Source organism: Salmo trutta, unplaced genomic scaffold, assembly GCF_901001165.1.
Source record: "Salmo trutta unplaced genomic scaffold, fSalTru1.1, whole genome shotgun sequence".
Taxonomy (NCBI): Eukaryota; Metazoa; Chordata; class Actinopteri; order Salmoniformes; family Salmonidae; genus Salmo; species Salmo trutta.
In genome coordinates, this window is record NW_021822730.1 from 150,610 (window position 1) to 164,596 (window position 13,987).

General features: G+C 43.5%; 1 protein-coding gene across 2 annotated transcripts in view; it reads left to right on the forward strand.

The window, feature by feature from the left end:
* LOC115184051 (ornithine aminotransferase, mitochondrial) overlaps positions 1 to 13,987 on the forward strand; it is a 40,234-nt gene that overhangs the window by 2,696 nt on the left and 23,551 nt on the right. For both annotated transcript variants that reach the window (XM_029745047.1, XM_029745049.1), the window contains exons 2-3: positions 12,597 to 12,831; positions 13,301 to 13,525. In XM_029745047.1, the coding sequence (XP_029600907.1) occupies positions 12,627 to 12,831; positions 13,301 to 13,525 (430 nt within the window). In that variant the 5' untranslated portion in view covers positions 12,597 to 12,626. The remainder of the gene's footprint in view (positions 1 to 12,596; positions 12,832 to 13,300; positions 13,526 to 13,987) is intronic.

The window sequence follows — 13,987 nt, forward strand, 5'->3', positions numbered from 1 at the left end:
GTCGCAAATGGGTCTTCCAAATGGACAATGACCCCAAGCATACTTCCAAAGTTGTGGCAAAATGGCCTAAGGACAACAAAGTCAAGGTATTGGAGTGGCCATCACAAAGACCTGACCTCAATCCTATAGAAAATGTGTGGGTAGAACTGAAAAAGGGTGTGCGAGCAAGGAGGCCTACAAACCTGACTCAGTTACACCAGCTCTGCCAGGAGGAATGGGCCAAAATTCACCCAAGTTATTGTGGGAAGCTTGTGGAAGGCTACCCGAAACGTTGGACCCAAGTTAAACAATTTAAAGGCAATGCTACCAAATACTAATTGAGTGTATGTAAACTTCTGACCCACTGGGAATGTGATGAAAGAAATAAAAGCTGAAATAAATCATTCTCTCTACTATTATTCTGACATTTCACATTCTTAAAATAAAGTGTTGATCCTAACTGACCTAAAACAGGGAATTTTTACTAGGATTAAATGTCAGGAATTGTGAAAAAAGGAGTTTACATACACCTTAGCCAAATACATTTAAACTTCCGACTTCAACTGTATATACTATGTTCTATACTATTCTACTGTGTCTTAGTCTATGCTGCTCTGACATTGCTCATCCATATATTTTATGTATTCTTAATTCCATTCCTTTACTTAGATTTGTGTATATTAGGTATTTGTTGTGAAATTGTTAGATATTACTTGTTAGATATTACTTGTTAGGTATTGCTGCACTGTTGGAACTAGAAGCACAAGCATTTCACTACACCCGCAATAACATCTGCTAAACACGTGTATGTACAATTTGATATGAGCAGAATACACACTTGAGAATATATAGGCCTCCAGCCTCATGTGATAATCTGAATAGGAGTTTCATACTAACTTCACAGTAACAGAACAAGTTTGTGAAGGAAATATATGTTCATCCTTAGTTTTCAAAACTTCCCACAATGCCTCTCCCCGTGTCAAGTCCATTTAACTCCTGACAGTCCGTTTCTTGCCCAATACCGTGATCGGACCCTGTGGCTGTGACGTTTAGAGTCCTTGTAAGGCTGTTCGGAAGACTGTTGTGAGTATTGTTTCATTTTGAGTGTTCGCTATAACCTAGGAGCGTTTTTCTTTGTTCTTGAACTGAGGCTCAGTGGAAATTGCACCTGCTCTGTGCACTTCGTCGGTGGAAGCACTGACCCCCCCCCCTCCACTAGCTAGGCCTACTAGCTGTAAATGAGAACTTGTTCTCAACTAGCCTACCTGGTTAAATAAAGATAACATAAATATCTCCATGTTATAACACTTGGGTAGGAGCCTTGGGCCAGTAGCCAGTGAATGCATTTCTGGTGAGACTGATTGATTGGTAATTACAGCTTTTCATAAGCTGTGAGGATAGATAATAACAACATATAGGCATAGATACTGGGCCATGCTGCTGCTGCTGCTGCTGCTGTGGTAGTCAGCTGAACTGAGGGATAGAGGGAGGTGAACTCTTGGTCGTATACATTAGTGCTTAACTGTAGCAAAAAACATTTTGCAATGGAAAAATAAAATGTGTTTTTCCCCATATTGGATAAGTTGAGTTAGTGAGCGAGTCCCTCCCTGTTTGTCTGTTTTCCTCTGTTTTGGTGCCTAGTGAATATGACCGTGAACTCTGGTCTTGTGGTGGGTCACATGGCCTGTGAGTTGGGCCTGGTCTTAATTTAGCTGTGGCTTGTGATGTACATGGGGTGTGTTTTGGGAGGCGGTTCCGCCACAACCTATCACCTTCTTCCATGACCAATTTGGACAGGGGGTGTGTTTTGGGAGGCGGTGGTGCCACAACCTATCACCTTCCATGACCAATTTGGACGGGCTAGAGTGGCAAATCAAACATTGTCTCATGGGACAGATATTAACCTTGATGGAACTGACTCATGACTGACTCACTTTGTTTACTGTCTGTACTAGAGGTCGACCGATTATGATTTTTACACGCCAATACCAATTATTGGAGGACCAAAAAAAGCCAATTCTGATTAATCATCAGATTTTAATATTTTTAAATTGATTTTTTTATAATTTATTTTATATTTATTTGTAATAATGACAATTTAACAACAATACTGAATGAACAACAAACACTTTTATCTTAATATAATACATAAATAAAATCAATTTAGTCTCAAATAAACAATGAAACATGCTCAATTTGGTTTAAATAATGCAAAAACAAAGTGTTGGAGAAGAAAGTAAAAGTGCAATATGTGCCATGTAAAAAAGCTAACATTTAAGTTCCTTGCTCAGAACATGAGAACATATGAAAGCTGATGGTTCCTTTTAACATGGGTCTTCAATATTCCCAGTTAAGAAGTTTTTTTAAATTGTAGTTATTATAGGACTATTTCTCTCTCTATACCATTTGTATTTCATAGACCTTTTGACTATTGGATGTTCTTATAGGCACTTTAGTATTGCCAGCCTAATCTCAGGAGTTGATAGGCTTGAAGTCATAAACAGCTCAATGCTTGAAGCATTGCTAAGAGCTGCTGACAAAACGCAGTAAAGTGCTGTTTGAATGCTTACGAGCCTGCTGCTGCCTATCTCCGCTCAGTCAGACTGCTCTATCAAATATCAAATCATAGACTTAATTATATTAAACACACAGAAATACAAGCCTTAGGTCATTAATATGGTCAAATCTGGAAACTATAATTTCGAAAACAAAACGTTTATTCTTTCGGTGAAATATGGAACCGTTCCGTATTTTATCTAACGGGTGGCAACCCTACGTCTAAATATTGCTGTTACGTTGCACAACTTTCAATGTTATGTCATAATTATGTACAATTCTGGCAAATTAATTACGGTCTTTGTTAGGAAGAAATGTTCTTCACACAGTTCTCAACGAGCCAGGCGGCCCAAACTGCTGCATATACCCTGACTCTGCTTGCACTGAACGCAAGAGAAGTGACACGATTTCTGGTACCGCATTGATTATATGCAACACAGGACAAGATAGTTAAACTAGTAATATTATCAACCATGTGTAGTTAACTAGTGATTATGTTAAGATTTATTTTTTTTATTTTTTTTTATAAGATAAGTTTAATGCTAGCTAGCAATTTACCATGGCTCCTGGCTGCTGCCTGCACTCGCGTAACAGGTGGTCAGCCTGCCACGCAGTCTCATGGATTGCAATATATAATCGGTGTCCAAAAATGCAGATTAACGATTTTAGTTACGAAAACTTGAAATCGGCATCTATGAATCGGTCGACCTCTAGTCTGTCCTAGTCGATTATGGATTACTCCACAGTGGTGTTGATTATGGGTTACTCCACAGTGGTGTTGATTATGGGTTACTCCACAGTGGTGTTGATTATGGGTTACTCCACAGTGGTGGTGACTATGGGTTACTCCACAGTGGTGGTGACTATGGGTTACTCCACAGTGGTATCGAGTGTCTCTCCCTACTGTTCAATCCACATGGATTTAGTTGTCCTGTAGATGTGTCCTGTGTTCATTCTATGAAATATGTGATATATTGTTTTTTTTTGTAACTGGAAGTGAACTGAAGCATTAAACTATCTAGTGAACGACAAGCTCTTAGAATTGGTCAAATGTTAACTGGTGTTTTGTTTTTTAATAGGTAAAGTTTGTCCCCATTTCTCAGCTAGGAAGTTTTGATAATATCGTGAAGAGCCACGTGTAAAGAGGTATAACATAGAGAGCCCTATAAAGCCTTTCCAGTGGGTCGGTCAGACTCATTTAAATGTGTAGCGTCACTTGATCATCTCATCTAGATCAATGAATCAGACTCCAGTCATGTGATTGCCTGTTCTCTTTAACTGCAGTGTAGTATCTCTCCTTCTATTGCAACATACCAACTCAGTCTAGCCTCTGCACTCTTTCACTCTTAGACCTTCCTGGACTCCTACGTTGTTTCCATAGCAATAGTGCTGCCAATCAGAGAGAGAGAGAGAGAAAAGGTCATGAACAAGTGAACACTACAGTTCATTAAATAGTATGGGGTTAGTTGATGTGAACCCAGGGTATCCAGAGGTCAGGTCTTCTATTGTGCAGCTGTGTCTGAAAGAGAAGTGCAGCTCAGCGTTTCCTGCCTGCTGAATAAACACTGAGTGGAGGATCACATACTGATGCCAGGCTGGCATATCATTATCACAGCATGTATCTACCACCCTTTGTGGCCAGGGTTGGATGAGGACAGGCTGTACCCACCACCCTTTGTGGCCAGGGTTGGACGAGGACAGGCTGTGGCCAGGGTTGGACGAGGACAGGCTGTGGCCAGGGTTGGATGAGGACAGGCTGTGGCCACCACCCTTTGTGGCCAGGGTTGGACGAGGACAGGCTGTACCCACCACCCTTTGTGGCCAGGTCAGTTTTGTGAGTTCACCCCCTGATGGTTAAGGTCTGAATTAGGGGGAGGGGTGCTGATCTGGGATCTGTTCCTATGACCAATGTGATCACAGCTACCAGGAGCTCTGTGTCCCATTGTGAGACTTCTGCTTAAGGTTTTATGTTACTCTAGAACCTGGGTGATCTCTTGTTATCGGTAACTTGTGGGCTGTGTTCAGTAGGGACGAAACGGAATAAAACGGTCTGATATGGAGTGAAACGGGGAACTTTGTAGACTGTAGCAAACGTTCCAGTGCATTTTCTTCTGTTTTGTGACCAATGAACTAGGGATGTGACAAATTCTTAATATTACATTTTTTTTTATCGTTTTGAAATGTTTTTTTATTTATTTTTTATTATTATTCACAATCCAAATATGGTTCTGTGTATAACTACTAGGGGGCAGTGCAGTTCAATCAACCACTGTCCTGGCAACCTACCTACCGGTCCTCACTAGTTACCACAGCCACAAAGTCATAAAGCCTATTTCTACAATTTATCTTCATAAAATGTGATATTAAACCTAACCGTAACCAAACTGATAACCTTATGCCTAACCTTAAAATAAGAACAAAAATATACTTTTTTTTTTCGTGAATTTTTTTTACAATAAAGCCAGTTTTGACTTCTTGGCTGTGGTAACTAGTGGAACTCCTACCGCTGTCCACCCACCCACTCAGCAACGATGGTACTTACTGCTGTCCCCCGCCCACTCAGCAACGATGGTACTTACTGCTGTCCACCCACCCACCCACTCAGCAACGATGGTACTTACTGCTGTCCCCCGCCCACTCAGCAACGATGGTACTTACTGCTGTCCCCACCCACCCACTCAGCAACGATGGTACTTACTGCTGTCCCCCGCCCACTCAGCAACGATGGTACTTACTGCTGTCCCCCGCCCACTCAGCAACGATGGTACTTACTGCTGTCCCCCGCCCACTCAGCAACGATGGTACTTACTGCTGTCCCCCGCCCACTCAGCAACGATGGTACTTACTGCTGTCCCCCGCCCACTCAGCAACGATGGTACTTACTGCTGTCCACCCACCCACTCAGCAACGATGGTACTTACTGCTGTCCCCCGCCCACTCAGCAACGATGGTACTTACTGCTGTTTTAGGTTCTCTGCTGTGTGCCTCTCCTCCATGTTGTCAGTACATGGGACTTCATGTCCCACTTCTCATCAGTGTGATGGCTCATTGCAGTGATGTATGATGGCGTGATCATAGACGTTGAACAATCTGTTAACGCCACGTTATGGTGTTTTGAGAGCTTGGCTCGCGCTTTGTACTTGCAGTGCAATAATCATTGTACAATTTCTCCATCAGGGCCGTCATGGTTTGTCGAAATGGCATCTTGTAGTCTGGTTCTAGATATGCCGTTAAGGTATTGAAGCGGACTTCTTCTACCATTTGACAATTGTTGCATATCAACTCCAATCGTTTCTGTAATCAGCACTGTGATTTTTCTCCCTCCGTCCCTCATTGCACTGCTGGGTCTCACGGTGCCTTCCTTTCAGCGGTGGGATGGGTCTCACGGTGCCTTCCTTTCAGCGGTGGGCTGGGTCTCACGGTGCCTTCCTTTCAGCGGTGGGCTGGGTCTCACGGTGCCTTCCTTTCAGCGGTGGGCTGGGTCTCACGGTGCCTTCCTTTCAGCGGTGGGATGGGTCTCACGGTGCCTTCCTTTCAGCATTGGACCTGTACTGCCAGTCTAGCTCATTTCCAACTCGCAAAAGTTTGCATTTCATCACCTTCTCATGTAATTTCTCAAAGTATTGCCATACAGGATTTCCCTGCTGTCTCTTCCCTGTCTCACTCTCGTGCCATTTTTTTCCCCCCAACTGTTAGCAACGATAACGTGCGGAGCGCTTAAAATCTATGGCTTTATATCTGATGACGTGCGGAGTGCTTTATCTCTGATGTGCGGAGTGCTTTATATCTATGGCTTTATCTCTGATGTGCGGAGTGCTTTATCTCTGACGTGCGGAGTGCTTTATCTCTGATGACGTGCGGAGTGCTTTATCTCTGATGACGTGCGGAGTGCTTTATCTCTGATGACGTGCGGAGTGCTTTATCTCTATGGCTTTATATCTGATGACGTGCGGAGTGCTTTATATCTGATGACGTGCGGAGTGCTTTATATCTGATGACGTGCGGAGTGCTTTATATCTGATGACGTGCGGAGTGCTTTATATCTGATGACGTGCGGAGTGCTTTATATCTGATGACGTGCGGAGTGCTTTATCTCTGATGACGTGCGGAGCGCTCTTTATCTCTGGCAAATCATTTGAAAGCTGCATCTCTCCTTGTTGCATTAGGTATTTGTAAAAAAATAAATATTTGTCCCTTTGATGATGATGATGATTTGGACCCGTTAATGGTCATTTTTGTAATAACTAAAAACGTTTCGGTATGGGATTTTTTTTCTTCTAAACGTTAACGATCCCAAATTTGTTAAACATCACACCCTATAATGAACACACCTCCTATCTCCCTCCATGTGTAGACTTTAGCAGACGTCCCAGTCCATTTTCTTCTACTAGGAGGTGTATTCATTAGGCACCAAAAGGTAGAAAATGTACTGGGACGTCTGCTAAAGTCTACACAGGGAAGGAGATAGGAGGTGTATTCATTAGGAGACGTCCCAGTACATTTTCTTCCGTTTGGTGCCTAATGAATACACCTCCTATCCCAAATGGTTTGTTTGAGCTGTGCATGATAACAGAGGACGTTTCCAATCTATGTTTAATGAGCACAAACAAAGCAACTGGGCTCGATAACTTTCCTGCAAGATTAATAAAGGATAGTGCTTGTGTCACTGCTAAAATGATAACCCATATAGTAAGCCTTTTCTATTAGTAGTGGTAAATTTCCCGGGTGGTTCTGCTCCACAAGAGCAGTAAAAAAAAAAGGTACAAAACTACAGGCCTGTGTTCATCCTCAGCACCTTATCCAAAGTTGAGAGATTTGTTTTTAATCCACTTGAGGGATACCTTTTTTGTGGAACAAACTTCTTTCTGTATTCCAATCTGGCTTTAGAACGGCTAATTCCACTGATACTTGTGTTATCCACCTTTTTGACCACATTAAGCAGGAAAGTGAGAAGGGGGGAACTATACCAGGTATGGTCATGTTAAGACTTACAGAGAACTTTTGACACTGTGGACCAATGATATTCTCCCGATGAAACTGAAATGCACGGGGTCTAAATGATGTAGAAGGGAGTTGGTTTAGGTCTCATCTGACCAACAGAACAGATAAGATGTTTTTTTTTTCAGAGGCCAAAACAAAATGTAGATTGCTTAAGGTCGACACGATAAAAGGTAAACTGTGCAGGCAAGGACAAGTGTGACTTATCTTGGCGTGTCCCTAGATCAATCCCTTCCTTTCTGGAGACCTGATTGCTGCTGCAATTATTGTTAAATAAAATGACGGAACAAATTGAATTGTTTTTTATCGTAACACTAGATATTTTAACATCAATGTTAAAACTTCTTGCGGATCATTTGGGGACGCTACCGTCCCACCTGGCCAACATCCTGTGACATTGCAGAGCGCGAAATTCAAATGACAAAAATCGTAATATTGAACATTCATGAAAATACAAGTGTTATACATCAGTTAAAAACGTAACTTCTTGTTAATCCAGCCGCTTTGTCAGATTTCAAAAAGGCTTTACGGCGAAAGCACACCATGCGATTATCTGAGGACGGCGCCCCGCACACTAAAGCATTACATACATTTTTCAACCAAGCAGAGGCGTCACGAAAGTCAGAAATAGCGATTAAAAATAAATCACTTACCTTTGAAGATCTTCATCTGGTTGCAATCACAAGGGTCCCAGCTACATAACAAATGGTCATTTTGTTCGATAAAGTCCTTCTTTATATCCCAAAAAAAGTCAGTTTCATTGGCGCGCTTGACTCAGTAATCCACCGGTTTCCCTCGTTCAAAATGCATACAAATGAATCCCGTAAGATGCCAATAAACTTCTTCCAAACAATGTTCCTAATCAATCCTCAGGTACCCTAATATGTAAATAAACAATCAAATTTAAGACGGAGAATACCGGAGACCATTACCGGAGATAAATAACAAAGTGCGCGCCCTCACCGGATCGCGCTACAAACACTACAGCCAAAATGGGAGCCACTTAGAAAAACTACAAATTCTAGCTCATTTTTCAAAAAACAAGCCTGAAACTCTTTCTAAAGACTGTTGACATCTAGTGGAAGCCCTAGGAACTGCAATCTGGGAGGTATTCCTTTTTATATTCCCATTCCCAGCCATTGTAATAAGTGGTGAGCTGAAAAAAATAATAATTCTGGGTGGATTGTTCTCGGGTTTTCACCTGCCATATCAGTTCTGTTATACTCACAGACATTATTTTAACAGTTTTGGAAACTTTTTAGAGTTTTCTATTCAATACTACCAATTATATGCACATCCTAGCTTCTGGGCCTGAGTAACAGGCAGTTTACATTGATCCAAACTACCGAATACTGCCCCCTAGCCCGAAGAAGTTTTAAGAAACTGCTTCTCTCAACCTTGATTCGGTGTCATTTTGATTATGCCTACTCTGCTTGGTATAGTGGGTTGTCAAAACAGCTGAACAAGAGAATCCAGGTCAGGCAAAATAATGTTATTAGGGGTGGCAGGGTAGCCTAGTGGTTAGACCAAAAAGTTGCAAGTTCAAATCCCCGAGCTGACAAGGTAAAAATCTGGCGTTCTGCCCCTGAACAAGGCAGTTAACCCCACTGTTCCCCGGTAGGCTGTCATTGAAAATAAGAATTTTTCCTTAACTGACCTACCTAGTTAAATAAAGGTTAAATAAAAAATATGCTGAATGTCCCCCCCACTAGGACCCACATAATGTTATCCGGTATATGCTGAATGTCCCCCCCACTAGGACCCACATAATGTTATCCGGTATATGCTGAATGACCCCCACTAGGACCCACATAATGTTATCCGGTATATGCTGAATGACCCCAACTAGGACCCACATAATGTTATCCGGTATATGCTGAATGTCCCCCCCACTAGGACCCACATAATGTTATCCGGTATATGCTGAATGACCCCCCCCCACTAGGACCCACATAATGTTATCCGGTATATGCTGAATGATCCCCCCACTAGGACCCACATAATGTTATCCGGTATATGCTGAATGACCCCAACTAGGACCCACATAATGTTATCCGGTATATGCTGAATGACCCCCCCACTAGGACCCACATAATGTTATCCGGTATATGCTGAATGACCCCCCCACTAGGACCCACATAATGTTATCCGGTATATGCTGAATGTCCCCCACTAGGACCCACATAATGTTATCCGGTATATGCTGAATGACCCCCACTAGGACCCACATAATGTTATCCGGTATATGCTGAATGTCCCCCACTAGGACCCACATAATGTTATCCGGTATATGCTGAATGACCCCCCCCCCCCCCCCCACTAGGACCCACATAATGTTATCCGGTATATGCTGAATGTCCCCCCCAACTAGGACCCACATAATGTTATCCGGTATATGCTGAATGTCCCCCCCACTAGGACCCACATAATGTTATCTGGTATATGCTGAATGACCCCCACTAGGACCCACATAATGTTATCCGGTATATGCTGAATGACCCCCCCACTAGGACCCACATAATGTTATCCGGTATATGCTGAATGACCCCCCCACTAGGACCCACATAATGTTATCCGGTATATGCTGAATGACCCCCCCACTAGGACCCACATAATGTTATCCGGTATATGCTGAATGTCCCCCCCCACTAGGACCCACATAATGTTATCCGGTATATGCTGAATGTCCCCCCCCACTAGGACCCACATAATGTTATCCGGTATATGCTGAATGTCCCCCCCCCACAAGGACCCACATAATGTTATCCGGTATATGCTGAATGACCCCCACTAGGACCCACATAATGTTATCCGGTATATGCTGAATGTCCCCCACTAGGACCCACATAATGTTATCCGGTATATGCTGAATGACCCCCACTAGGACCCACATAATGTTATCCGGTATATGCTGAATGACCCCCCCACTAGGACCCACATAATGTTATCCGGTATATGCTGAATGACCCCCACTAGGACCCACATAATGTTATCCGGTATATGCTGAATGTCCCCCCCCACTAGGACCCACATAATGTTATCCGGTATATGCTGAATGACCCCCACTAGGACCCACATAATGTTATCCGGTATATGCTGAATGACCCCCACTAGGACCCACATAATGTTATCCGGTATATGCTGAATGACCCCCCCACTAGGACCCACATAATGTTATCCGGTATATGCTGAATGTCCCCCCCCACTAGGACCCACATAATGTTATCCGGTATATGCTGAATGACCCCCACTAGGACCCACATAATGTTATCCGGTATATGCTGAATGACCCCCACTAGGACCCACATAATGTTATCCGGTATATGCTGAATGACCCCCACTAGGACCCACATAATGTTATCCGGTATATGCTGAATGTCCCCCCCCACTAGGACCCACATAATGTTATCCGGTATATGCTGAATGACCCCCACTAGGACCCACATAATGTTATCCGGTATATGCTGAATGACCCCCACTAGGACCCACATAATGTTATCCGGTATATGCTGAATGACCCTCCCCCCACTAGGACCCACATAATGTTATCCGGTATATGCTGAATGTCCCCACTAGGACCCACATAGGGGTACAGGAGTTCTGGGAGGTGGGCTTGTTGCCTTTGGAGTCCAGAGTGGATCAGCTTAAACTTCATTATGTTTATCTTAAATGATCGTTCCCCAGGTTATATGGAAAAACCACATTGGTATGGTCTATAACCAACACCGTTACAATACCAGAGTCAGTGTTTTATGTCTTGTAAAATCCCAAGAGTAAACAGTACTGCGAGGAGCACGTTTTTCTATACAGGCATTAGTCTATGGAATAGCCTCCCCTTGGAGATCAAGCAAAGGGAAAAAAGTAGAAATGGCTTTAAAAGCTTTTCATTTGGACAAGGTTGTCTCAGTAAGAGAAACCATCCCACTGCCCCTTCTGCCCCCTACTGCTGGTCAGGTGTATCTATGTGAACGATAGGTAAGATGTGCAATGAAAAAAATAAATAATATATATATATATATATATATATAGTCACAGCGGTCGATGAAAGGGGACCAAAGCTCAGCGTGTTGAGTGCTCATCTTCAAAATAACAAAAATAAACACACGGCAGTTCCGTAAGGTAACATCGACTATACGAAAAAACAACCACCCACAACCCACAGGAAAAAAAACAGGCTGCCTAAGTATGGCTTCCAATCAGAGACAACGAAAGACACCTGCCTCTGATTGGAAACCATACTCGGCCAAACATATAGAAAATGAACATAGAAAATGAAAACTAGAACATATCCCCATGAAACAAACCAACCCCAAAACGAATCAAATCAAATGTAAGAAGGGCTATATAAATACATCAGCTGATGTCTCAAAGTGCTGTACAGAAACCCAGCCTAAAACCCCAAACAAATCAAATCAAACTTTATTTATAAAGCCCTTCTTACATCAGCTGATGTCTCAAAGTGCTGTACAGAAACCCAGCCTAAAACCCCTAACAGCAAGCAATGCAGATGTAGAAGCACACAAAAACAACACCCCCTGCCACGCCCTGACCATACTACAATGACAAATGACCCCTTTACTGGTCAGGACGTGACAAAATATATATATATATATATATATATATATAGATATAGATATAGATATAGATATAGATATATAGATATAGATATAGATATATAGATATAGATATAGATATATATATATATATATATATATAGATATAAGGTCAAAATTAGATTTTTAAGGTTAGGGAGAAATACAGTGAAGAGTGCCACTTTTTATGATGTCAATATAAATTAATGTATTTATGGTTGTTTGTCGTCTCTTTTTAAATCATTATATTTGTTATTGTTTTCCACTTTGGAAACAAGCGTTTTAATTAATACTTTCAAGTGATATCCTCTGGGTCCACATTTGTACATTTTTGTTCTATATGTCTGTTAACCAAAATAAATTCAATCCCTCCCTGTGTTGACTGTAGCAGACCTACTTGTTTCAGTCCACATTCTTCTGTTTGGTGCCTAATGAACACACCTCTCTCTGTCTCTCTCTCTCTCTGTGCAGACTGTAGAAGACATTAATCCAATTACAAAGATGATTTCCAAACTGAGCCACAGCCTGAGGAGCGCTGCCCCGGCCCTGACCAGAGCTGTCCACTCTGGGACGCGTCCTGCCTCTACCGCTGCCTCCAAACTGAAGATAGACCAACCGCTCACCGCTGAGGAGGTGTATGCCAGAGAGGAGAAGTATGGAGCACACAACTACCACCCACTTCCTGTGGCGCTGGAGAAGGGAAAGGGTGAGTGAGTGAGCCCACAGAGATCCTGTGTTAAAAGGTGGACTCTGCGTCGGGGCGTTTAAAGGTAGACTGCGTTATGGCTTTGCCACGAACACCACTGCAGTTATTGTGATCATTGCTCTCAAACACACTCGTACAGAGTATCTGCGCATGTGTTCTAGTAGCTGACAAGACTAGTGTCCTGTCTACTGTACATCAAGCTGCCTCATGCTCCTGCCCTATGGGCCGTTCTGGTTTGGGACAAGGCCTGACAAGACTAGTGTCCTGTCTACTGTACATCAAGCTGCCTCATGCTCCTGCCCTATGGGCCGTTCTGGTTTGGGACAAGGCCTGACAAGACTAGTGTCCTGTCTACTGTACATCAAGCTGCCTCAGGCTCCTGCCCTATGGGCAGTTCTGGTTCGGGACAAGGCTTGATTCCAGTAGCTGTTCCCAACCCCCCCCCTGCTCTGTCTCGTCTCCTCCACAGGTCTGTATTTGTGGGACGTGGAGGGAAACCGATACTATGACTTCCTGAGCGCCTACAGCGCAGTGAACCAGGGCCACTGCCACCCTAAGATCATCGCTGCTCTGAACGCCCAGGCCTCCAAGCTCACCTTGACCTCCCGGGCCTTCTACAACGACATCCTGGGGGCCTACGAGGAGTACATCACCACCCTGTTTGGATACGACAAAGTACTGCCCATGAACACAGGTTAGGAGGCCTGATATGTACTGCCCATGAACACAGGTTAGGAGGCCTGATCAGACCTGCCCCTGAACACGGGTTAGGAGGCCTGATATGAGGAGGCCTGATATGAGGAGGCCTGATATGTACTGCCCATGAACACAGGTTAGGAGGCCTGATCAGACCTGCCCGTGAACACAGGTTAGGAGGTCTGATATGTACTGCCCATGAACACAGGTTAGGAGGCCTGATCAGACCTGCCCGTGAACACAGGTTAGGAGGCCTGATCAGACCTGCCCGTGAACACAGGTTAGGAGGCCTGATCAGACCTGCCCGTGAACACAGGTTAGGAGGCCTGATCAGACCTGCCCGTGAACACAGGTTAGGAGGCCTGATCAGACCTGCCCGTGAACACAGGTTAGGAGGCCTGATCAGACCTGCCCGTGAACACAGGTTAGGAGGCCTGATCAGACCTGCCCGTGACGTGAA